Genomic DNA, 26826 nt, shown 5'->3' with positions numbered 1-26826 from the left:
AAAAAAAAAAAAAAGTACAGAGCTAAGGAAAGTAACTTTCCAGCCATTGTCATGTGGCCAAGAAGGAAAACAAACCCATGAGAAGGACATAGGAGAGAGAGTAGACTGTGTGCCAGAATGTCTGGTGTAAATGAAGCCCTGTCACTCTGAGTCCTTCACAGAAATGCTTACCTCCCAGCACCGTGATTGTTAGACAGTTTATGTGTCATCAGAAATCAACACATTTGCTTTTTTTTTTTTGGCTGTTTCAGGATCCATATGTGAACGCATTTTTCCATCAGTGCCAAAAAAGAGAGAAAGATATGTCTCAGTCACCTACCTCGAATTTCATCCGTTCTTGCAAGGTAATGTGACATGAAAATAGTTTCAGTGGTGGGCAAAAGAAACCTCTATAATTTCCATTGAATAGCAAATTAAAGGTAATTATCACTGAAGATTTTTATATGCCTTATCAATTCAGAGATTAAAAGATTTTATTTCACAATTCCGTAATATTTTGTTGATTAGAAAACAAGCAAAGATTGGTGTTTCCAAAACAAAAATCATTGAAAATCAAAAACAATTGATTTTAAATTACTTAATTAAATATAGTGTCCTTGCTACAATTCCATTATGTCCATGCCATGGGAAATGTGATTAAAAAAAATAAAGCCAGATAAAGGGGAGCTGAAGTATTCACGTTCAAGTTCTGAAAAACATCAGCAGAAGGTGCTTCAAATTTAATCAGTGGTTTTTTTTTTCTTTTTTCTTCCTGTCAATTTACTACAGAACTTACTGAATGTGGAAAAGATTCATGCAATCATGAGTTTTCTGCCTATAATCTTGAATCAGCTCTTCAAGGTTTTGGTACAGAATGAGGAAGATGAAATAAGTACAACTGTGACCAGGTATCCCTTAGGAGAAGAGATTTTTATCATCTGTGGTTATCCACAACTTTGATTATAACTCAGTGGCCACCTAATTGTATATGCTTACATTTCGTTCGACCACATGTCTCAAATTTAAGTATTTCTCGCTCTTGACTTCTTATCTTCTAATAATCTATTATTATCATTCAAGTATAGTTTTAGACCTCTTAACATTTTCTTTTTGTTTCCGAATTAAAATTTTTATTTTGAGAGGATTATAGATTCACGTGCACTTGTTAGAAGTAATTGTCTACGACCATACCACCCTGAACGCGCCCGATCTTGTCCGATCTCGGAAGCTAAGCAGGGCCGGGCCTGGTTAGTACCTGGATGGGAGAAATAATGCATAGAGATCTCATTTTCCCTTTATCCATTTTACTGCAATGGCAACATCTTGCAAAACTGTAGTATAATAAAGGGCATGACGAGGATGTTGACATATAGAGAATCACACGGTATGACACTATCAGTTTATATCATAATTCTCTGACGATTCATCCATGTTGTTGTATATACCCATAGTTCATTTATTTTTATTTCTGAGTAGTATTCCATACCACAGTATGTTTACCAATTGGCTGTTGACTTAATCTGGATTGTTTCCAGTTTTTGGTAGCTTTTGTGTAAACATAAGCTTTCATTTCTCTGAGTTGCAATTGCTGGGTTGTAGGAGAGTTGCATGTGTAGTTTTTAAGAAAAGCCAAATTGTTTTCCAGAGTGGCTATACCATTTCACATCCCCATTAGATCATTTTCTTTTTCTAAATACTCACTTTTTCTCCAACTGTTCTCACTTTAAGTTTGTCTATGCTACATTTTTCCAGCATTATTAATCTGTCTAGTGACTGGCAGCCACAATTTCCTCTTACTAGAGATAGTGTTTTGAATTGATTATTGAATCATATATTCCTAAAGTTCATTTGTTTTAAAAATATTAGTCACAATGTTCTGGGGGAAAAATTACTCTTGACATTGAAATGTTTCCAGTACCTTCCTAACTCACAGGCATATTATTAGCCTCTTTCAGAATGAGTCTTTAGGCTCATTTTTAAAGTAGAGCCATGAACCTTTGGAAGATTGATGTATCTCTCACAGTTCTACAACCAGCCAGTTCTAGACCCAGTTTAAAAGTCCCCAGTTTTGTCTTTAACGGGTACTCTTTTCAGCATGGGAATATGGGTCTGTGTTGAAAAGACTCCAAAATATTTCAGCTGATAAAGCTGTTGAAATTATGAGATATTCCAAAGCACTACAGCCATGAAGCAACTGGAAGTATTCATGTGAAAAAAAAATCAACCTGTACCACCACCGCTATAGAAACCCTATCCCAGCTAAGAGCTAAGGAGGAGTCGGCGAGGGGGCAATGACAGCATCTTAACCTAATTACTTTTTCCAAAAGCCTATACGTATAGTGCCTCTGGGTTGGAAGGGAAGCTCTTTTAAAATGGAATATGTTAATTAATTTGAGGTTAAAGGTCTTAAGTTTTAATCAGGTACTAAAAATGATCCTTTTTCCAAGAAGATAATGTCAGCAGCAACCATGCAGACCATAATAGCACATTCAACTTGGGCAAAAAAAGTCTCCAGTGTGATATTGCATCCATAAGACATTACTTATATGTTAATGTTTAGAGATTTCAAGATTGGAAATGGCTAACAAGTAATATAGATATTAAATACCCAGTAGTGGGGGATGAGAAGGACCAAAGGGAGTCTGAAATTGATTGATTGATTAATTCATTAAGTACCCAGTTTACAAGACTCCAATGACAAACCAAATGATAATTTACTGCCTTCTCCAGAAAGGCCACTGAACAGCTTTGTTTTTCCAGGGTTCTGACTGACATTGTGGCCAAGTGCCACGAGGAGCAGTTGGACCACTTTGTCCAGTCATACATCAAGGTATGAAATCACCACTTGGGCACTGGTCATATGCCCTTGTACCGTGTGGCTTGTCTCATTTCCTGTCTACAATAAGTGGGAAGTCTCTCCCTTTAGCTGGACGGTGCCCACCACAGTAATAGCAGACATTTCCCTTAGCTACTGAGAATTCTGTCTCTTTATGTTGATGGGCTACATGTATTGTTTGAATGTATAAATGTGTAAATAACGTGCACATGGGCAAATGAATATTAACATGGGGAGAAAGAGCAGAGAAAGAGATAGAGGAGAAAATGATTGTCTTTTAGAAGTCACCATTACAAATAAATGAAATTCCTGTGTAAGTTTAAGGAAGATCTTTCTTGTTGGTTTGTTGAATGCTCTGTGTTTCTTCAGTAATGTGTTCTTAGATCTTTTTACTGTTTTCTCAGGCATTATTTCATTTTCCCAGTTACTGTATATTTGTACCTGCTTCTGGTATGTTAAGTCCTTTATCCTCTGGCATGAACCACCAGCCATTCCATCAGTGTGCCCTGCTTCTTCCAAGTGTCCTTTGTCACGTTTCTATTCTCATTTCCAGTTGGCCTGTGAATTAATGCCAGTGAACTTGCGATGATGTTTGCACATTATACTTCCTGCCTAAATGTCACCTTCTTGAATGGAAAAAAAAAGGACCCATCCAGAAATAAATAAGAGTACCTTGTATTACTTTATGATATAGAAGACCTAAATGTCTATTTTATCGATGTATAGATTAAATCTTCTTGAAACATAGATCTTTTTAATTAAAAGAATACATTCCATTAATATACATGGATAGACATGTACCCATATATTTTAGATGTCTGAAAGGTGACTAGAGAAGAATTTTGGGTCTTTTGTGCTCGAAACTCGTTTTTTGTTGTTGTTGCTGTTGTTGTTGTTTTTAAAGCTCTTGTAAAAGGAAATAGCTAAGAAAATTCATTTTGGAGTGAACCCCTCTGAGACTCTGAGATACCATCAGTGAGAATTTTTTTCATTACCGTTTTATTGCTATATGTTTTCTACTTGCCGGAAATGTTAGATGTCTTCCCAAATACCTAAATATAAGTGTGTGCCCTTCCTTAAAATAGCCCACATGCCAAAAATTGTCAGTTACTTCGCAATGATTTCCCTCTGGTATAATTTTACCCAATACGATCTATATTTCATTTGCAGAAAGCCAGTTCCACCCATAAATGCCTTTTTAGTTTGTTCTCTGTTTAAGATAAAGTCATAGCTTACTTATATAGGGTATTGATGAGTTTATATTCAACAGAATCATCTACAGAACTTTCACTCTCTCAATGCTTACCTCAGTGTTCCATTTCAATCTCCAAGGGACTGAGAGGAAAAAAATTCCCCAGGCCACATTACACAAAGTCATCTCAGTTTCAACACAAGTATTATGTACCTTGTTCTAATGGAATCATTGAAAATTACATTAAGAACCCTCTGGTGTTGTGACTATTTTTATGACAGTTAAGGTTAGTTCCTTATGAGAACCTTAAATCAGTTCTCAGACTCTATTTGTGACGTTCTTGGAGAGGTAAATTGGAAATGCATTCTGATATGGTCTTTATTTTCAACGAGGTTGTTTGAAATATCTTGATGAGATCACTTGATTTTGTAATATAGGAGACTACTTATTTAGTTTGCTTTGAAGTGGTTCAAATCCAGAAATACACATATGTAGAATTTCAAGTTGATAATTCCTAAAGATGTTTTATGACACACTTCTATATATCTCAAACAAATATAGCCCAATAAATATAACCAACTGGAGTTTTATTCTGGAAAAAGCATTAAACTAGCAAGTGGGAAACTAGGTTCTAGTCAAGGTTAAATAGTTAACTTGAGCAGTCAGTCTCTCTGACCTCATTTTTCTCCTCTGTGAAGTGAGATGGGGACATCCAGCTCTATGATTCTGTGATTGGACTCCAGTTGTAGTGCATGGTTGACAGCCTGACCTTGACCAAGGAGCCTGATTTTTTAACATCAGTGGGAAAAGTTACCTAACATATAGATTGACATTACTCCCCACAAGTAGGAGTATAGTGAAAACTGATGGGCTGGTACCAATATGTGTTTTGAAGACCTTGAGAGGTGTGAGAGTCAATGTAATGTATATTTATTCACAAGCAAGCTAAACACCATTTCAAGTTCAGTGGTGCTAAATGCTGCTAACTCACCCCATCTACAATCGCCAAAATGCACACATACACCATGTCTTTTTCAAAAATGTATGTCTGAAGTTAATCTAATGAAATGCCATGGTTTACAAATAACTTGTGACACTGACATGTTATAGATAAATTTTAAAATAAGAATATTTCAGAGGTAGTTGCAATGCACTTGGGGCTAAATAACTGTACATGGGATTAGGTACTGATGACATGACTCTCATATGAGTCATAATTCCTGAGGGGAAAAAATTGTATTGTACTTGATTTTAGCTAGTTTCATGCTTCTGTTAGCTTTGTCTTTTTCCTCTGTGATGGGCTTGGAGAAGTCAGGCTCCATCAGGATGATTTAACTGTCAATGAGCTATGAGGGTCAAAGAAATAATTATAGACCCAAATGTGAATGTGCCTCTGCTTTGAGTTTCTTGCCTGCCTTCACTCTTGATTGTAATGAAGACTAAATTGTAAATATTATGATGAAATAACCTTCCTTGAGGCAAACCCAACTCATAAGTAAAAAATTATAATTCAGTAAAATAAGCATTTTATATTTGAAATATATGTGCAAAAATTGATGCAGATATCCTTAAAATATGTGAAGAAATACTGAATACTAAAACCATTGCATGTACTTCATGCTGCGTGCCAAAACCAATCTTTTGAGGAGAAAAAAGTGAGCAGCATTTGTTATTGTACTGATGGCCAATGTTCATGAACCTTTTGATAGCTGTGTGTAAGCATGAGATGGTAGACCCTGGGCATGTGGGGAGCTCACCTATCGGCCTCTGGAAGGCACCTGCTTCCCCACTTGGCTATTTGAGTGGGCGCTCTACCCTTTCAGGATGAAGAAATGCTACCATGCCACCTGTTACCAGTGGAAGGAAGGAGAAGGGGAAATGTGTCCTAAGTAGGTGGGTCAAAGCCCTCCATGTTTCCTTGAATCTGCTAAATTGCTCTCTGACTCTTTCTTTTGATTTCTACAAAAAAGAGTTTCAAGGAGAGCTTAGGTGAGCCAGGCCTGTCCTGTGCAAAGCCCTAAGTAGGAACAGGTGTGTACTACTCTTATCATTGGGCCTTGATTTATTTCATGACAAAATCTAGCATGAACAGATAATTTTGACTTATAAGTATTCGTGAAACATAATTTTGAAAGCTTTGGGTTTTTTTAAGTTATTCACTTTTTCCTCTTTTTGGATTTTCTTCAGTTCGTGTTCAAGACCAGGGCATGCAAGGAGAGAACGATACATGAGGAGCTGGCTAAAAATGTGATTGGTCTTTTGAAATCAAATGACTCAACAACGATCAAGCATGTCCTAAAGGTAAAGAATTTAAAGACGATTCTTTCATTGTTAATATAAGGTTTACTCTCACCCCCCGGAAAGTTATAAGATTCATTGATTTTCATAAGTAATTTCTCTTATAATTTCTAGCATCAGCTTCATATTGAAACAGTAGCACATAAAAACATAAGAGACCTAAGCATAAGAGACCTGTGTCAAGAAAACAGATCATCTTAAGAAGAATAGACTCAAATGAAGTCCTTTGGCCTAAAGACAGAATAAATGATATTAAGAATTATTCAAAACACTGAAAAATTCTAAGTGTAGCAAAAATAAAGTTTGTTGGGTTTTTAGGCACAGTAAGAGGAACTATTACCAACAAAACAATTAATGAATATATTGACAACAGAAAAGAAGCAAAGAAGCAGCCACTCTTTGACCCCAAAAAGTTGAAATGTATGCATTCATTCGTGGGAACATAAAGATGAGATGGTGAGAAGCTTATAAAAAGATAACTCTAAATTATTATAGAATAGTGGACTTAATCCCCAGCTAAATTAATTATCTATCATGACTTGACAGGTGGATAATTGATTAGTACGTAGCTGGAAAGAGAGAAGGTGGGATCAAAAAACATCCAGATGAGTTCACTAAAATCAAATTATCCTAAGCCAAGCAATTTGTTTAAATTAGTCTTATGAGTATATTCATTTAGTTTGTTTATTCAACAAAAGTGTTCTTAGTGCCTTCCACACATCAGGTACCATCCTTGGCACTTGGCAAGCAACAGAGAATAAAATAAAGATCTCTGCCCTCAGGAAGCTTACATTCTACTGGGAAATAAAAACACTAAACTACAGACATAATAACAAAATTCATTCCATTGTATGTTAGAAAATGAAAAGTAGTATGGGAAAAGAAAATGTCAGGCAGGTGGAATTTGGGAGCAGGGTGCAGGGTGAAGTTTGCAGTTTTAAATAGAATGGTCAGGATGAAGTGCACAGAGAAGTCAATACCTGAGAAAAAAAACATGGGATGGTGGGGAGGGAGCTGGTCCTGTGGATGCTTCCAGTAGAACATAAAAGGTAGAAGAGGAGACGTGTACAGAGTCCTAAGGCAGCAGCATGTCTGCCGGACCTGGAGGACGGCAGGGGGGCCAGTTTGGCTGGAGTCAAGTGAGCAAAGGAGGGAGGAGGTGAGGTGAAGTCAGAGAAACAATGGGAGGTTCGGCAGTGGCATAAGGTGTGCCGGCCCTTGCAAGGGTTTTGGCTTCCACTCAGAGCGAAAGTGCGAGCCATTAGAGGGTTTGAGCAAAGGAGTGATGTGAGTTGACCTTGGTTTACAAGGATCACACTGATGGCTGTGTAGAGAATAGACCCAAGTGGAGTGAGTGCTGGAGAGGCAGCCCTCACAGAAGAAGGATCCTCTGGGGAGAATCAGAGTTCAGTTAAAAAATGAGGTGATTGGACTATCTGGAGAAGTGCCTCTTCCGGAGATTTTGCTGATGGTGGACCATGTGTTCCAGAAGGCATGGCGCGTGGGTTTCAGGAGATGGAAGCAGTGGGATATGCGGATACGAAAGGGAATGCACAGAGATTAGAGGGCAGGAGAGGAGTGGGGGCTCCTTTTATGAGACATGTACAGAAACAAAAGGCTTAATTTGATTAATCCTGGTGGATTCAAAGTAAAGAGTAGAGGCTATGAGAGTGTTGAGATGTAGCGAGTGGTATCAGCTGAATTAAGAGACATTTGTTGGAACACTTGGCATGAAGGTTAAAAAATATCATTTTGGAAGATGGGGGAAAAGGGACTTTAACAATGCATGTTGGATTATTTAAATATTCCCAGCATTTTCAATATCAAGTTTACTTAGATGTGACCCCTTCGATAAGCCAGAACTGCCTCTTTAGAACTTAAACTTCATCTCAGTCTGTCTTCTAGAGTTAGGACTATTTACTCAAAAGTTCTTAGCATCATGGTTTGTATCAGCCTAAAAATGGATATAATTCAAATGCCCATCGACAGTAGAGCACATAAGTAAATTGTGATTGTATGAGTATACGTGATGTAGCGACAATACGGGACCCCCAGCGACATGACTCAACGTAATAGAACGTCAGAACAAGATTTGTTGAATGAAAAAGGCAATCACAGGAGAATGCATACAGTATGTTTTCATATATATGAAGTTCAGTGGAAAATAAAACGAAATATATTGCTTCAATATATAATATTGGTAGCAAAATTATGAAGTGAAACAAGGGAATGACTAGCACAAAATTTAAAATTGTTTGCGAAGGAGGGGATGGGAAGGGGAGAAGATCAGGGGAGTGTATTCTTTGAACTATACATACATGATGTATACTTTTTGTACCTGGAGTAAGTAGTACCCTTTTACCCTTAGGCCCAAGAAAGAGGGCCTACCTCTTGGGACGTGCTTTGGTCTCCTCCAACTGCATTCCTCCCCAAGGGAAAGGTATGCAAGTAGCCAAGACACATGCCCCCTGGGAGCCCCTCACCTCATGGGCCTATTGAGGGGCCCATTTAGAAAGCCCCTCACCTTTCTAAATCTATGATGATCCCCAGGAGCCCTCACCTCATGGGCCCATTGGCTTACTCCTGGGCCTGCTTACACCTCTTTTCTAAGTCCATCCTTCAAAGGGAAAATCTTGAGGCCTGCTTGCCATCCTAGACACAAGGAAGGCTCAGTTTGCAGTGGGAGACGGACTGGTGGACAACACTTGGCTGTACAGGCTGGACAGTCACACATGTGCACCAGTCCCCTCACGGTGTAGGATGGAGCCTTGTGTGAGGGAGTAGGCGTACCCCCCATGCCCCCACTTTCTGGTACAGCATTCCAAGTTGTCGTGAAATTACACTACTCATCAAGGTAGGATGATGAGACCTATTTTATTGGGTACTTCGTTAGCTTGACTTTGAATGTTTCACTATTTAGACATGGGGCTTCCGTTTTTAATCTTGCCTGTAGCCCTGGAAATGTTAGAGGTGAGCCTGCTATGATATATTTTTGTTTAAAAAGTTTAGTTTTGTTTAGCTAAGTGAAACAGATACAAGAGTAAATATTCCAGAAGACTATGCTAATTAATCATGTCCCGTAAGCTGGTGTCTTGTTTTAGTTTAAACATTTTTTTGAGATGACAGAGCAACTGAAATGTCTGACATTTACTTTTACCTTTAGAATTTTGATAAAGATCATCCTAACATAAGGGAGAATGTTGTTAGAGACTAGAGAACGTATTGCTCTGATGAGTTTAATTTCAAAGAATACATTTTGACATTGAGGTTTTATGATATTACAAGTTGTAAAAAACAGAATTATCAGTATTTTACCGTAGGATAATTTCTTACTATTTTCTTTCTTTTCCTAACAGCATTCCTGGTTCTTCTTCGCAATTATCCTAAAATCAATGGCACAACACTTGATTGACACAAATAAAATTCAGGTAAGATCACGCTATCCGACAATTATGTAAACGAACATGCACTCATTTGTTCCATTTTTCTTTATTTTGCAAACCTTAGCAATATATGTTCATCGCTTTTTAAGTGGACAAAATGATTTTGTGTGTCACTTCATCCTCCATGGTTTTCATTCTTGCAGCATGGAAGGCTGGGTGCTCAGAATTTTAGAAATGTGTGGGTCAGTCTAACTCTGAATTTTTTTCCCATCTATAGTGAAAATGTGAGTCTAATTTTAAAGCCAACTTGTGAAGACAAATCTTACCTAGCTCTGCCAAAGGGCTGTGTACATTCATGAAGTCAACACGAGAAGGGAAATCAAAGCTGCCTGAAATTTCCCCCACGTGTGCAGAACTTAAGACAGAAGAGTACATTCCTGGACCTCAGGGTGGCCTTTAGGGACTCATAAAGTTGTGTTCAGTTTATGATGTGTAATCTCACAGCCAAGCCATTTTTCATCTTGTGACAAAAGTCTCTGGACTGTGCGGTCCCACAGCTGCCTGCTGTGGCATGCTGGGACCGTGGAGTTCAGACGTGCTGGTACAAACGTTCAGCTATAGTATGAGTATGCTCTGAAGACCTAATATAAAACCTGGTGATTATAGTTGAGAACATTGTATTGTACAATGAAATTTGGTAAGAGAGTAGAACGTAAATCTTCGCACAAAAAGAAAGAGCAGAAGGGAGAGAAGAAAAATCCGTGAGATGATCAATGTGTTTATTAAACAGGTGAAGGAATCCTTTGCCAGTGTATATGTGTACCAAAACAACACGACGTACACTTGAAATGTCTTAGAATTTTATATGTCAGTGATTCCTCAATAAAGCTGAAATAATTTTTTTTTTTAAAAAAGACTAGCTGGAACTTAGAGGACATTTCAAACCAAAGTCTGTATTCATTAAGTTATTCATTCATTGGTTTCTGAGAGTTGTTTATTGGGGAATTCCTAGTTTTAAAAGTATCAAAATAAGTTGATTTTTAAATTAAATGGAAATTATGTGTCAAAGAAAGTCTAGAATAATATTAATTAAACTACTAATAGTAGTTATTTCCTGAGAAGGAAGTGAGGGGAATTAAGATGTGAAAAATCATAGAGAATATTACATTGTTTGAATAGTTTGTAATTCATAAACGTTATAATATACTTGTTAATAAAAATGTAAAAAATGTATTGGCCAAAATAGGAGGAAACATTCAATGAAAATGATGCCAATCATGACCTTGAAATTATTATGGCATTCAAGTTTTCAAAAGGACTCTTTTTGTTTGACAATATATAAAATGAAGTCAGTCTTTCAGTCTATTTCTTCCAAGGCTCAGTATTTCATATGCCACATTGTAAAGAAACAACCCATTCTTTCCTTAGCTTTCTCGGGCTCAAAGATTTCCTGAATCTTACCAAAATGAATTGGACAGTCTTGTAATGGTCCTGTCTGATCACGTGATTTGGAAATACAAAGATGCCCTTGAAGAAACAAGAAGGGCCAACCACAGTGTTGCCAGATTTCTTAAGGTACAATTACACCGATCACAATTCCATTCAAGCCTAGTGAATGCAAGATATTCAAAATGTTAATCAATATACATCTCCATTTATAATGAAGAGTCAAAACTAGCAACGTTCTTAGATACTTTTATCTGTACATCTTTCCTGCTTGAAATACTTTGTAATTTTCTCTTCCAATTTGACAGCTCATAGAACAAAGACCAAGGTTAGATATAAGTGTCCACTTGAGTATTGCAAAATCATAGTACTTCTAAATATTTTTAAAGTGAAAAATGAAATTTTTAAAGGAGAAGCTACACTGAGGCAATATTATTCTCTCAAGCCTTTCTGCCCTTGAATTGATGTTGTGGATTGGCTATGAAAATAGGTTATTTGGGAAAACGTTTGGGAATTTAACATTTCTGTTGTGTTACCTCCAGGCTCTTTTTATATGATGAACATATTATGCACTAATCACAGAAGAGGAAAATTATCAATTAAACTATTGAGCAACTATTTACTAAACTGGATATATATGGAAATTAGTTATATTTCTTTGGATTATAGGTATTCGTATTGAATTGAGAAGAAAAAAAATGCAAACTCAAAAAAAAGCTAAAAGCAGAATCATGATTTATCATTTAACAGATAATGCACTCAACTAGAAAGATAACGTTGTTCTTCTCTTTCTTCTTTTGTCCAACTCTGGGCTATTGTAACCTTGATGTCAAGCCACGTTTCTTGTTTATTTATGGTAGACACCAGAACATACTGGATAGGTGTGAGAATTTATAAATAAATACTCATGTTATAAGAGGCTGTGGAGTAGATGGAAAATAAGCCTGAATTGTCTTTGGAGAGTTTTAACTGAGTCTAATTTCTTTTTTCATGTGTTAAGCACTATTTCAAATTATACATTATATTTGTTCGCACCTTGAATGAATCTTTTTTTCCTTCAATGTTTTGCCTATAATTTTTGCTCTTTCTTTGCTTCTAGAAAGAAAAAGAGATGGTCAGGATTAAGGGAGAAAAGGGTAAAAGAAAAAAAATAAATTGAAGGAGAAAAATAAATGTAGTTTTCTACTACATTTTAAGACCTATGGGGGAAAAAATTATTACTATAGGTAGTTCATTTGAAGTGCTTTATAGAAAGGGAACTTGTATTTCAATATGTCATTATCTTTTCTAAAATATTTAATGATCATTAACATTAAAATGTTTGAATTTAGAATTTTATCTTTTTTAGCGCTGCTTTACATTTATGGATCGGGGCTTTGTGTTTAGGATGGTTAACAATTACATCAGCATGTTCTCCTCTGGTGAACTCAAGGTAAGAACTGAGGGCAGGAGTGGTTGCTTTCCCAACTGTGTCATTATAAATAAATCGACTGGTCTTTGTGTGTATCTGCCTAGAACATTAACTTATCCATTCTCTGCATCAAAATAATAATGATAATAATAATAATAATAATAATAATAATAATAATTTCTATACCGATGAGAGGCAATCTTAAAATGGTTCATCTGCTGAGTAAGTTTCCCAAGTCCTTCCTTAATTGGGGACAAAGAAGAGCGGAGTAGAAGTATTTCCATTTCACTCCTATTTCTTGTGGGTGGTGAAGGAGTGGTTGTTTTTAGCTGCAATTCCTATAGTCCAGTTTGCTCAGGACTGTCCTGGTTATAGCACTGAAAGTCCCACTCCTTGGAAATCCTTCAGTCTCTTGGGCAAAATGGACAGTTGATCACCCTACCAAAATAGGGGGTATGTGTGGGGAATAGACAGGGAACAGTGCTCTCCAGAGAGCAGTGGTTCCCAAAGTGTGGTTTCTAGATTAGTGTGGCAGTCTCACCTCAGAACTAAAATCTGTATTGTTAGCAAGACTTTCAGGTGTTCCTTATGCATTCTCAAGTTGGAGAACCACAGAGCTGCATAGTATGGCATGAGCTAGAGGGAAATAAAGCTAGAAATAGGCCAGGTCATGAAAGTCATATCAGTTAAGATTTTTGGGGTTGCAAGCAACCGAAACTTACTGCAGTTTGAGCAAAAGGCAATTTACTGGGAGAATATTAAGAGTAAATATCATCGATGAAAGAGCTGGAGAACTAGACTTGGAAAAGAGCAGGGGCCAGGGCACTTTCAGAGGACAGGAATAATCACAAAAGAGGAACCATTTGGCCAAGGTCTGCTGCTGGCGAAATGAATCAGCTGGAACCATTTTCTCCTTCTTGGCACTCTGCTTAAGATTCACATTCAAGAGAGGAAGGGTGTGGTCGGCCTGCCTTGGGTCACAGGCCTGCCCTGCCTCTTAAGGAGCTAAGACAGGGCATCTGAATGGTGTTTCCCATTAACCTTTACCCACTTGGAAGAGAGTTTGTTTCCAAAGGGAAATTATTTAGGTAATGGGAAAGAACAACCAATGTATAATTAGAAAGGCCAAAAATAAATAACCATCTTCTTATCACCTTTCATGTCATGCTTAGGAATCCGAATTTTTTTTTCTTTTTTTTTTTTTGGCAGTGGAGATTTACTTTTGAATAGGGGAGTTACGTGATTACGTGTCATATGGTTTTGAGAATCCAATTCTCTAGGCAAATAATTTTTGAAAGAATATTCTTTGTCAGTGCTCCAATTACACACGGAATTTACAGGATGTCCATTGAGATCTAATTCCAGTAAACCTAAATTATATATTTTTCAAAGACCAAACAGAAGATTCTCAATGAAGAATAATTACAATATCACTTAATTATGCTCCTGTTCATAGTGATGTACAAAACATTAAGTCAAACACGATCTTGGTTTGAAACTGCAGTATTTTAAATTGTCGACTACAGTTGTCACAAACTATAATTCTAAAATATATGAACAAATGGAATATATTTGATTGTCTTAGCTGAGATAAATGAATATAATGAATACAATCTGAGTCTTAAAAATTGATTACTTATCCTGCATGACAGTGAAAGTAGAATGTGAACGTGTTAATTGTTCCTACTTCTGTGGTTCTCCTTAGCTCATGTGTTACAGCTGTGTGAGACCAGGTCTGGACTCCATTTATCACAGTTCTAATCAAAACGTTATTGAAGACAGAGCTGTTCGCAAGAGCAGGAAACAGGTAGAATCAACAGAGAACAAATGGCATACAGAGATTTGCCTCATTTTAGACTGTCTGCATCACTGTCTTACTTAGCTGCTTGGATAATAGGAGTTGATTGTAGCGATCTGTTCTGTGATCTGATAAGGGTACTTTTAGAGCTTTGTACATGGCACAAGGCACTATTTTTCTCAGAATAAACATGGTAACGATATCACCTAAAAGAAGCAACAAATATGACTCAGTCAGATGTATCTCAGAGAAGCTTAATGTAGATTATAAATGGGATCACTTCCAGGGAAGGCCTTGACCAATCTCCACCTCGGAGGGGACTAAATCCTTCAAATTTAACAATTACCTGGTAGTCTCGTAAAGGCAACTGCATCTTTTTTTTTTTTTTTTTTTAGGTATAAGATTCAAGGGTAGAGTTTTTGTTTGTATTAACTTTCTTGGTGTGTAAATAATATTCAGTGTGCCTCTTTTTCAGACCTTATGTCAGTATAAATTTGATTTTCTTCAAGAAGTATGCCAGCATGAACATTTTATTCCTTTGTGTCTCCCTATAAGATCAGCAAACATTCCAGGTAATAATTCCCAGTATTTTCATCAGTTTCTACAAAAGGAAAATTTTTATGTGGTTTTTTTTTGTTGTTTTCCTATTTCCTCAATCTTGGTTTTATCTGAAGTTGTCACGTGGGCATTAGAACCAGATAATCAAATTAAAATGCAAAAGAAATCGTTGGCCTGTGGTAACGAATACAGCTCCACATTTCTCAATTTTTGTCTGTGTTTCCTTTTTCATTAAAGAGAAGGCCAACAAAATTATAAAATTGGTGATTGTAGGTCAAATAATTTTAACCTAGAGCCATACTGTCTTTCACCATACTGGCTCCAAAAGATAGCTTTCCTTTGCTTTTGAGAGACATGAAATTACATGGAGGAAAAGTTATACTTTGTGAGTATAAATTCATTTAAAATTATCAGTTAATGTGTGTAATTATGTTAGAATCCAATTCCTCAAAATGAGTTTTATACAGAGAAATTGGTATCTTGGAAGGGAAGTAGGAGGTAAGCAGGCAGATAAACAACATCGTAAATAGTTGATATCTCTGGGTCAGAAAGATCGGTGTGCAGGTAAGAGTGAGGCTGCACGTTTTGTTTCCCATACTTACGACAGCATAAGCAGTCTACAGAAATTGTTTTCATTTATTACTTTTATCATATATATGATGCTTATTCTCTACTGTGATCATCCTAGTACTAGAGTATCTCCCATCTAGATAGACATCAGAAACTAATCAAACATTAAGAGGCAAAGACAATACTAAAATGATTTGGGAATTTAAAATACTTTACTTCTAAGCAGTGAGTAGATTATTTACAGGGTGCAATTTTGATATTCACGGAAAGCAGAAACTAAGTTGATAAGTTGGTAAAGAGCCTCCGTGTATGTTTCAGCTTTCACTAGTAATTGGAGGGAAAAGGACAAGTCCTTTTAAAAGGACTCTGAAAAAGTCCTCTAAAAATTTTGTCATTTTCATCTTAAATATAAGCTTCATACATCATTTTATTCTTCTTCTAATTTTTGAAGCACATTTAATCTAAATGCCCTCATAGAAAAAGAAATGTTATTTTGTGGGGGGTTTTTGGGTTTTTTGGGTTTATTTTATTTTATTTTATTAGTTTCAGGTGTACAAGACAAGGTAATACTTAGACGTTCATCATTTATATCCCTCACACTGTGAACCCCCCTCCCCCCATTTTGGACACTAATATTTTTAGCCTTTTGTTTTGTTTCACATTTGTTTTGTGTTGTATAAACCAGTACCAAGTTATTACTGAGTGAGCCAAGCTGGTTAAGATACTCAAGAGGATCAAATGTGTGTTGGGCCATTAGGATTCCAGGTGTTACTGTTTGTCAGTAACTCAGAAAAAGGCCTGATCATCTCTTTTTAGATCTGATATTATCAACAATAAACGTGAAGCTGTTAAGTTTTATAACAAGTAGGTTTCTGATGGCAAATAGGTGCTCAAATAGAGGCTGAGGGTTAAAATAGTGCTGTTCATGGCATTCTTTTTAATGAAACAAACAACCCAAGGTTTTTGCCTTGAAAAACGAAGCTTAATGAAGAGACTTACTTACATTTTAGAACAACGCATTTTAATTGTTCAGCATAAATTGTACAGTTAATGAATGTACTATGTATCTGAGTATGGATATATCTCAGCTTGTTGTTTATTTTATTAAATCCAGATCCTTTGACACCTTCAGAATCAACTCAAGAGTTACATGCATCAGGTAAATAATGAGATTTTATATGATAAGTATCAATAACCACATCATAATTCAATTACACTGATGAGGATAGATCTTACAAATTTCCAGGTTCCAGATGCTAATAAATAGCAATATATTTAATACCACATAGTCAAACTAGTCAAAAAGTTGTCTGGACTTTTCTTTATTCACAAATAAGTAAATGATTCCCTGGCTTGAATTCTTTCATATTTTATTCTCTAGAGCTTGAATTTTTGTTTGTTTGTTTGCTTTTTTGTTTTTCGTGTGTTTTTTGTTTTGTTTTGTTTTGTTTGTTTGTTTCCCAAAGCACCTGAAACTTCCTTGGAGTATATCATAAGTAAAATTTCCAGCCATATACAATAGGATGCTTGTTTCAATATAGTTGTCTTTGGCTTTATATGCTGTATTTCTTTCAATAAACCACAGCCTGGTTTGAGCTAAGTTTTTAAGACTGAGATTATTAGTATCCTATAAATTGAATATAACTGGAATAGTCCAATGGTGTACTTTAATTGTTACCCTGAAAATTAAGTAACGCCCATAAAGTGCTTAAGGCCTGGTGTTGGTTCACAATATGTGGTCTGTACGTCAGCACTAGTCCTGTTGTTAACAGTTACACTTAGGAAGCACATTGGACAGTTCTGAAAAATGTGCATTATTACTGGAAATTTTAACCTTTCTTTCTCCATAATTCAGGCTAAACATGTTGCAGCCTCCTTTGGTTTTCCACCCACCTTGTTCCTTCACATCCTTCAGCCCACTTGTCCTACTGATACCGCTTCCACTATTCTGATTCTACTACCCCAGGCCCTCTCATGTCTCCCCTATTGTTCCAGCCTCCTGCATTGTATCTCACACCGCACATCTTCCTACAGTCTAATGTTTACTCCTGCCACCACAATAATACATCAATAAGGCACAGGTATGGCTGGGCCACTGATCTCAAAGCCCCCAGGGACTTCCTACCAAAATGCAGATGGAATTCTACAGAATTGCAAAAGTGGAGAAACCTAATGCCACTTAAAGAATTTGTACTTAAGTTTCTCATCACCTAACTCCAATCTATGTCTCAAATCGTAATTCTTGACATTCCTCTTTTGGGCGCTGTGTTCCACAGGTATTCTGAAGGAATTCTGTGCCTTCAGAATTCCATGCTGTGGAAACCCTATCCCTTGGAGTGTATGATAAATATAATTTCCAGCTATACAGGATAGTATGCTTATCCTCCTAACCTCCTCTCCTCCTCTGACTGCTTCCATCTGCTGCCACAACTCTCTGTACCTCCAAACCTTCAGCGTTCTCAAATGCCCATTTCAACATATTCCTTCCAATAACATATCCTGGTTCCTCCAGACAGCAAATATTTTTCTCTTCTCAACTCCAATGATACTGTAGGCATGCCGCTTTTATGGAATTTAGCATTTGACACCGCACATTATTTGTATTAACATACACACAGTAGCTCCCTATCTTACTGAATGCTTCTCTCACATTTCTCATCTCTGTGACAAGACTGTGTCACCAAGCCCTCCTGGACAGAGGAGGAGTTGATCGTTGTTTGATAAATCTGTCTTGCTTACAAAGTGATCATTTGATGTTCAATAATATGATCTCTACTTTCCTCCCAAAGATATGCCTGAATATTCAGTCACAAATGAATTTTGTCGCAAGCACTTCTTAATCGGGATTCTTCTCCGAGAAGTCGGGTTTGCTCTGCAGGAAGACCAAGATATCAGGCACTTAGCTTTAGCTGTCCTAAAAAATCTAATGGCTAAGCATTCATTTGATGATCGATACAGAGAACCAGTAAGTGGTCTTCCTTTCTCCCTTCTCTAAACACCATGTCATGGCTCACTGCATTAAATGCATAATCAAACCTATGAGTCTATTGATTTTTACGTGAATCGTTTCTTTGGGCTCCCTTTTCACCTAGCGAAAGCAGGCCCGGATAGCGAGTTTATACATGCCCCTCTATGGCATGCTTCTGGACAATATGCCAAGGATTTACCTGAAGGACCTATATCCTTTCACTGTCAATACATCGAACCAGGTAAGTTGGCATAATATTTCAAATGTCTCTTTGAATAAAGAGTTTACCATTTTTTATATTTTTGCCCTGGAGAACTACTCTCCCCCCAACTGTGAGCAACTCAGGATTAAACAGTACTTCTTGCTAGGTATTTTTGAGACCTTCGTATTAGTGTTATTTGTTCCAGGTTGGTCACTGAAGCCTTCCACCTAGTCTGTCTCTTCAGCATTTTGTTTTCATTTTCCTCTGTTCTCTGCATCGCCTTCAGTTCTCTCCAGTTTTAACCAGGTTCCTCTGTGGTGTTCATGGCCCCATCTTCAGGGAATACCTTTCCCCACGACCTTTGTCTATCACCTGTATGACCACCTGCTCTTAGGATAGCCAGTCCCTCATTTATAGCCTCAACCCAGGACTGGCCTGCTTGTCATCCTGCCTCCACTGAGCCATCATAGTGGCTCTACAACAGGCCTCTTGGGCTCTGTTGCCTGTGTTCAAATCCCAGATGAATGAACAGCCTGCTGAATCCTGTAACTATGCCAGATATCACCATCTAAGAGTTAGGTGCTTTGCCTTTGGGGTTTTTTTTCCTTTGGGACCTTGTTCAAATCTCAGCAGTATCAGTTTTTATCTATGTGACTTAGATAATTATCTAACCTCTTTGAGCTTTTATTTCATTGTTTATAAAATGGGATAAAAAGCCTCCATCAGGATTCTCGTGAGAATTAAATTGTGTCCTAGAAAACACTTATCATAGAGACCGGCACATAATAAGTATTTAAGATCTAGATTTTACTAATAGTAATATATATCAGGTAACTCAGGATAAGAATGATATATAATCTATAATATAATCCCTGTATATCTCAATAACGATTCCAGCCATTTAGCCTGTTTCAAAAAGAGAGTTTCCACTTCAGTGTCAAAGATTTAAAATTAATGTCAGAAATCAAATGGTGACTAAGAGTATGGTTTTGACAGTACTCATTTTCACTACCTGCTTTGGTAGAAGACCTTTGCTGGAGTACAAAAGATCAAATCAAATACTATCTAATTCAAAATGTAGTGAATAAGGCTATGGGTTTACAGTGTTGACATATGATGATTCCCATTAATTTCTTCTATGCTTTGAATACAGGGGTCTAGAGATGACCTCAGCACCAATGGAGGATTTCACAGCCAATCAGCTATGAAACATGCAAACTCTGTGGATACATCCTTTTCTAAAGATGTTTTAAATTCCATAGCAGGTACTTGAGATCTTCCGCTGACACGTGTTGAATACTCATCCATATTTACATTGTATATCATTCTATTTTTCACCCATTCCATAATCCATTGCATGTAATCCATATGGCAAAGTATACTACATTTATAAAGCTAAAGAGTCTTTTTACATATTTCTTGGAGTGTCATCCCATGACTTCCTCTTCTACTTAGCATTCATTTTTACTTGGCCAAGGAGCAATCTACTCAGATGTTATCAAATTGCTTCATTCTGGAAACAATCTTTAAGTTTTTATTGCATACAGCCTTTTAAGATATAATAGCCCTTCAACTTCAAAGAATCTTTTTAAGAACTATTTTGGAAATGTCGTCCTGATTTCTTACAAACTGTCAAAAATTGAAAGCTTCTTTCGCAAAAGTATCCTTGTGAACTTTTATTAAAACATTTTTAAAATAGAAGCTTCCTTGAAAAAGCTTTTGAAGAAATCAAAGGAACAGGCTTTACTTTATTTCCGTTTATAATGGTCTAAATGTTCCTAAATCCTTAATGCTGGCTCAGCCGTTGTAATGATACTTAAAATGTTGCACGTCTTTAATACCAATTCCAGACTCTTTTATGTCAACCTTTCACAACCCTGCTACCACCTCAATGAGCAACAGTTTGGGGGTCATCATTTTAGCTTTTTTTGTGTCTGTGCCCATACATCTCATTGTCATCTGTGTGCTGTGGCTTGTGTTTACAGCATTTTCATCAATAGCTATTTCTACAGTAAACCATGCTGATTCCAGAGCCTCCTTAGCAAGTCTTGACTCCAACCCAAGTACCAATGAGAAGAGCAGTGAGAAAACTGACAACTGTGAAAAGGTAGGACTTTCCTCCCAGACGTCCTCAGCATTAAAATGAGTCAGAAGTCTTCTCCTCTTACTCAATCCTCACTGGTTCTTTGATTCCTAGATCCCAAGACCCTTGTCTTTGATAGGCTCAACTCTTCGATTTGACAAGTTAGATCAAGCGGAAACCAGGAGCCTTCTTATGTGCTTTCTTCATATTATGAAGACAATTTCAGAAGGTAAAGAGAGCTTTTAAAGTTAAATTTAAAAACAGTAAGAACACTTCGAATTTCAAAGAGTCTCAGGCTATGTGGTATTTCCTTTCAGAGACTCTGATTGCCTACTGGCAAAGAGCACCCAGTCCAGAGGTGTCCGACTTCTTCAGCATCTTGGAGTAAGTTATAGAGTTGATTAGTTAACACTTTTTTCTGGAACCTTCTAAATAGTTTATTTTACCATACTTCATTCTATCAATAAAAAACCATAAATATATTTAAAATTTTTAATTTTTCTTTTAATGCACTTAGATGAACAGTTTGTATAAGACAAAAGGCATGAATAATTAGAATGTGACTTTTTTTTTCTTTCTAGTGTTTGTCTTCAAAATTTCAGATACCTAGGAAAACGCAATATAATAAGGTAACAATTTTCAGTTCTAATAGGTTAGTCTGGTCTTTTAAAGAGAGTTGTGACATAATTAATGTATCAGGTTAGACTTATAGATATATGTTAGAAATCTTATAGGATTGTCCTGAAATTTATATGGGACCATAAAAGACCCCGGATAGCCTCAGCAATCTTGAGAAATAAGAACAAAGTGGGAGGCATAACGATACCTGATTTCAAACTATATTACAAGGCTACAGTAATCAAAACAGCATGGTACTGGCATAAAAATAGACACATAGATCAATGGAACAGAATAGAGAGTCCAGAAGTAAATCCATGCCTATATGCCCATCTAATCTATGACAATGGAAGCAAGAATGTACAATGGGGTAAAGACAGTCTGTTCAATAAGTGCTGTTGGGAAACCTGGACAGACACATGCAAGAAAATGAAGCTGGACCACCTCCTTACACCATATACAAAAATAAATTCAAAACGGCTTAAAGACTTAAATGTAAGATCTGAGACCATAAAATATCTACAAGAAAATATAGGAAGAAACTTCATGGACATTACCCGGAGTAAGATTTTCACTGATATATCCCCTCGCGCGAGGGAAGTAAGAGAAAAAATAAACATGTGGGATTACATCAAACTAAAAAGTTTTTTCACAGCAAAGGAAACCATCAATAAAACAAAAAGGGATCCTACTGAATGGGAAAAGATATTTGCCAATGATATATCTGATAAGGGATTAATATCACAAATCTATAAAAAACTTAACTCAACTCCAAAAAAACAAACAACCCTATTAAAAAATGGGCAGAGGACTTGAGGAGACATTTTTCTAAAAAGGACATACAGAAGGCAAGAAGACATATGAAGAAATGCTCAACCTCACTAACCATCAGAGAAATGCAAATAAAAACCACAATGAGATACCACCTCACTCCAGTCAAAATGGCTATCATCAATAAATCAACAAACAACAAATGCTGGCGCGGATGTGGAGAAAAGGGAACGCTAGTGCACTGTTGGTGGGATTGCAGATTAGTGCAGCCACTATGGAAAACAGTATGGAGGTATCTCAGGAATCTGAAAATGGAACTAGCCTATGATCCAGTAATTCCACTCCTAGGCATCTACCCGGAGAAATCCAAAACTCCAATTCAAAAATCAGTATGCACTCCTATGTTTATTGCAGCACTTTACACAATAGCCAAGATATGGAAACAACCGAAATACCCATCGGTAGATGACTGGATTAAGAAGCTGTGGTACATTTATACAATGGAGTATTACGCAGCCATAAAGAAGAAAGAAATCTTATCATTTGCAACAACATGGATGGATCTAGAGAACATTATGTTAAGTGAAATAAGTCAGAAAGAGAAAGACAAGTACCATATGATCTCACTTATATGCGGAATGAATTATATGCGGAATGAATGGTGAAGGAATTAGGAAGCAGCTGGTAACCACAAGATGGCCTCAGGGTTTTCTGAAAATTAATTTGGGGAACTTATTCAATAATGTTGTAAAGATTTTGTTGGGTATCCGATGGACATGCGTCCTATTTGGGAGACCACCTCAGAGATAATGTGGATGCCTGACCATGGTATTGTACACCAGAAGCTAAACATTAATGAATGCCAACTATAATTTTATATATATAATGTGATGGCTGGGTGTGAGGTCGGAGGGATAATGGATGGGGGGAGGGGGGTTCACAGTGTGAGGGATATAAATGATGAACGTCTAAGTATTACCTTGTCTTGTACACCTGAAACTAATAAAAAATAAAACATAAAATAAAAGTAAAATAAAAATAAAAACTTACCTACATTAAAAAAAAAAAAGAAATCTTATAGGATTGTTAGGTTGGCCTCACATTAGACGTAGAAGTTTGACGATTGCCCCATACCTATAGTATAAGCTTTTATAGGGAGAAAAGCACAAAACACAAATTTCTAAAAGGGGACCACATTTCATGTGTCTTCTGAACAAATAAGTCTACCTTTATATGGATAAAACTTGGAAGATACCTATTTAAGAAAACACTTCCATCAAATTAAAAAAAAAATATGTTAATCTGGAATAACTTGGTATTGTCATCCTTTTCTCATGAGAGGTAACAAAGCCCCCAGGACCTTCATTAAATCCCCAATTCCCCATTTCCAGAAGACAATGTGGTTTTATTTTTCACAGCATATGAATTTGTTAGTTGCCCTTCTTTATTTATATGTAAATTACAAATACTGAGCTAAGATTAAAACCAGTTTTTCTTGCAGAAAAATTGCTGCCGCATTTAAATTTGTGCAGTCCACCCAGAACAATGGAACTCTCAAAGGATCTAATCCTTCCTGCCAAACATCAGGTCTCTTGTCACAATGGTAATGTCACATTTGTTTGATATTTAAAATTGTATGTTTACGTGTGTGTATATGTATGTGTCTGTGGGGTATGGATACACACACATGTGCACACATACATGAGTGTGTGTATGTGTGTGTGTATATACATATATATACATATATGTATATATGTATATATATACATATATACACACATATATATAATATATATAACACATATATATAATATATATATATATATATATATATATTTCAAACCAAATGCAGATTTCAAGTTATTCTATGTTTCTCTGAAGAAATTTCTTAGGTACTTTCCTATCTACCCCACTAGTTTGTAAAGACCTAAAAAGCAAAGATTATGGCTTATTTGCATGCACCTAGAGCACAATACCTTGCATAGAACAAGAACTAAGTATCTTAATCAAACCTGAAAAAACATATTTACTAATCTCCTAGTGACAAAGTCAAGTGTGGGGTCAGATATCCCCATTATTTTTAGTACTGCTAATGTTTGAGCAGTGTTCTTAGAGCTGAAATTGTTTTTTAAAGGATCAAAGGCCATGAGGAAGCTCACTCAAATTTCCAAGTCCTTAGACTCGGATTTGACTAGCAGATCGGACCTGGAGCCATCCTTTAGTAACCTATTCTGTGGGAAACATTTGCCCTGAAATCCTGCCTTTAAGCTCTTTTGGGACTAGTGATGAGAATTCTTTGCTAAAATTTCCTCCAGTTTGATTTATTCTTCCAGAGGTATCATAATAATATGCAACATAAAATGACTATATTTTAGAAAGAATTTAAGAAAGACATATGAAAGTAGTATACAGCCAATATATCATAGCATACATTTTGCCTCTCTGTTTATGGGGACCCCTTGAAATGGCCCCTTTGTGAGAAAATAAATTTAAAAAATGTAATGGGTGTTTTGCAAATGGTACTAGAGGACTGTAAACAATTATTTTTTTCATGGTTAGTGACAGTAGTGACCCATCTGAGGTTCACTGCAGTTTTATACGTTTGGTAGGTTAGGTTTCAGGCTCCTTTCTGAACGATGGGGACAGGTCCTGGCCATTTCTTTTCCCCACCCTGTCCACTCTAGAAACCAGGGCTTGTCCTCCAGGAGTTCCAGCCTGACGTAGACTCAAAACCAGGAAACAATCCAGTCCCAAAGATCCAAGCCATACATCCCAGACTCATTATTCCTCGTAGCTTCGGGAATGGCCCAGACTTCCTTGGCCACTGAAAGCCAAAGTCAGGTCTCCTGGGCCTTGATCCACCCAGAGTGTGTGACGTAGCCAGAACCAAATAAACCTTGAGGAATATGACAAAGAGAAAACCATGGCCTCTTTTTTCAGGCTTGACTCTTCCAGATATCTCTTATCGTCTGCTATCCTTAAAGAAATGTTCTATTTACGTTGGCCAAGTGGTAGTTTAAATGAAAGTGAAGAATGGGAAGTATCCCTACTACCACAGTGACATTGGCTCGTTTCCCCAGCTGGAAGTGCCAAGGAGGCATTGCATGAGAGCCATTGCAGGCCATAATCACCGCCCTGGGAAAGTCGCTGCACAGAGTCCCCTCACAAGGATCGTATGTCAGCTCCCTGTGGGCATGTCACAAAAGGAATGACAAAATGTGAAGAATTTCTAAATGCAAACAAGCAGGAAAGCAAGGGTTGTTTTAGACCAGATGTTTACACTTTGCCTCCTAAAAATAATTTTGTATAATTGAGCTATACAGTATTGTACTCTTTTAATGTCTGCAACTTTGCCTTCCTGGTAAATAACAGCCAACGTCCCATCCACGGAATCCCATGATCCATTAAATATTAATGAATATGCTTGTACAGATTTCAATTCAGTATCTGTTATTCTTCTGTTACCTTTCAGTATCTCTTTCTGAACTCTCTTTTGGCTGAAATAAAATTTCTTCAAAAGTACTTTTAAAAGCCGCTTTTATCATGTCACCTATAGTTAATATTTTTAATAAAAAGTCTCAATTCAAAAAATTATTTTATATTTGACTCAATCTAGAATATGTGAATGAACACTTGGATATCATATATCTCAATTATTTAACCATTTTTCTTATTTAAATTTCAGGATGAACACCACTTCCGGTCATGAAGGTCATAAGCAGCACAGATCACAAACTTTACCGATAATTCGAGGCAAAAATGCACTTTCTAACCCCAAACTCTTACAAATGTTAGACAATACCATGACCAGTAAGTAAATCAGAAATAACAGGAACCGATGGTTATCAGTTTTTCTCTAAATGTGTGTAGGACATGAAATGCATTCTACCATTTCAGAAATATAAGGAATACTATTGTGTCACTGAGACTACTGCTTGTCAGGCTTGCTGTAGCCTGGGGAGTGTTTCTTTGAGAAGAGAATCACCAGGAAGTGACTTTGAAAAAATGTAATGTGCTTATGAGAAAGAAAGGGGAAAAGCAAACTCTCAGTATAAGATGCTAAGTGTAGCTCCTCTGGGGGAAAAAATGGCTTTTGGTATTGTGAGGGTTGCGCGGGCATCTCTCAACCAGATTGTTGCTGTCTGCTCTGTGGGAAGAGGAGAAAGTTGTCTATGGCCTAGATATAGTAAGTGTGACATCTTAAATCCAGTGATGCACACATTCCAACTGTGAGTGAGGAAAAAACAGGGGCCAGTGTTTTGTATCATGTAAATGGACATGTGGCCGAAGTTAGCTGTTTGAAGGCATGTGCCTTATCCTATAAATACTTTTAGTGACTTTCTGAGAAGGCCATTCGTGCAGACTGTCCATGTGGTCTATTAGCCTGGGAGCGGAAAACTTGACCCAGACTGATTATGGAAGAAATATGAAACTGTCCATGGCCAAATTAATGGGAAAAATGTAAGAATAATGGAAATAGACCACTCTGGTAGTTGGAAACTCTACAGTTGACATACGAAAAGGGCACACACTCTGTCTTAGTTGAAGCTGCTACAACAGGCTGCCATAAACTGGGCAACTTAAGCAACATTTGTTTCTCACAGTTCTGGAGGCTGGGAGGTCCAAGATCAAGGTGTCGGCAGATTTGATGTCTGGCGAAGGACCCTGCTTCCTGGTTTGCAGACAGCTGCTTTCTTGCTGTGTCCTCTTCTG

General features: G+C 36.9%; 1 protein-coding gene across 14 annotated transcripts in view; it reads left to right on the top strand.

Moving 5' to 3' along the window:
* Nucleotides 1-26826, top strand: part of DOCK10 (dedicator of cytokinesis 10) — a 237338-nt gene that overhangs the window by 180172 nt on the left and 30340 nt on the right. For 6 of the 14 annotated variants that reach the window (XM_081050706.1, XM_081050705.1, XM_081050710.1 and 3 more), the window contains exons 23-41: nucleotides 252-344; nucleotides 769-887; nucleotides 2740-2809; nucleotides 6195-6308; nucleotides 9662-9733; nucleotides 11117-11263; nucleotides 12483-12566; nucleotides 14251-14352; nucleotides 14819-14915; nucleotides 16586-16630; nucleotides 18261-18436; nucleotides 18564-18680; nucleotides 19795-19906; nucleotides 20627-20748; nucleotides 20839-20953; nucleotides 21042-21108; nucleotides 21306-21353; nucleotides 23615-23716; nucleotides 25799-25923. In XM_081050706.1, the coding sequence (XP_080906832.1) occupies nucleotides 252-344; nucleotides 769-887; nucleotides 2740-2809; nucleotides 6195-6308; nucleotides 9662-9733; nucleotides 11117-11263; nucleotides 12483-12566; nucleotides 14251-14352; nucleotides 14819-14915; nucleotides 16586-16630; nucleotides 18261-18436; nucleotides 18564-18680; nucleotides 19795-19906; nucleotides 20627-20748; nucleotides 20839-20953; nucleotides 21042-21108; nucleotides 21306-21353; nucleotides 23615-23716; nucleotides 25799-25923 (1927 nt within the window). Of the gene's footprint in view, nucleotides 1-251; nucleotides 345-768; nucleotides 888-2739; nucleotides 2810-6194; nucleotides 6309-9661; nucleotides 9734-11116; nucleotides 11264-12465; nucleotides 12567-14250; nucleotides 14353-14818; nucleotides 14916-16585; nucleotides 16631-18260; nucleotides 18437-18563; nucleotides 18681-19794; nucleotides 19907-20626; nucleotides 20749-20838; nucleotides 20954-21041; nucleotides 21109-21305; nucleotides 21354-23614; nucleotides 23717-25798; nucleotides 25924-26826 lie in introns of all 14 variants that reach the window. The other 8 variants (XM_081050700.1, XM_081050709.1, XM_081050697.1 and 5 more) reach the window with 4 other exon arrangements.

This window comes from Rhinolophus hipposideros (genome assembly GCF_964194185.1).
Source record: "Rhinolophus hipposideros genome assembly, chromosome: 6".
In the NCBI taxonomy this organism is placed as follows: domain Eukaryota; kingdom Metazoa; phylum Chordata; class Mammalia; order Chiroptera; family Rhinolophidae; genus Rhinolophus; species Rhinolophus hipposideros.
This window is presented reverse-complemented; position numbering and strand designations above follow the sequence as displayed.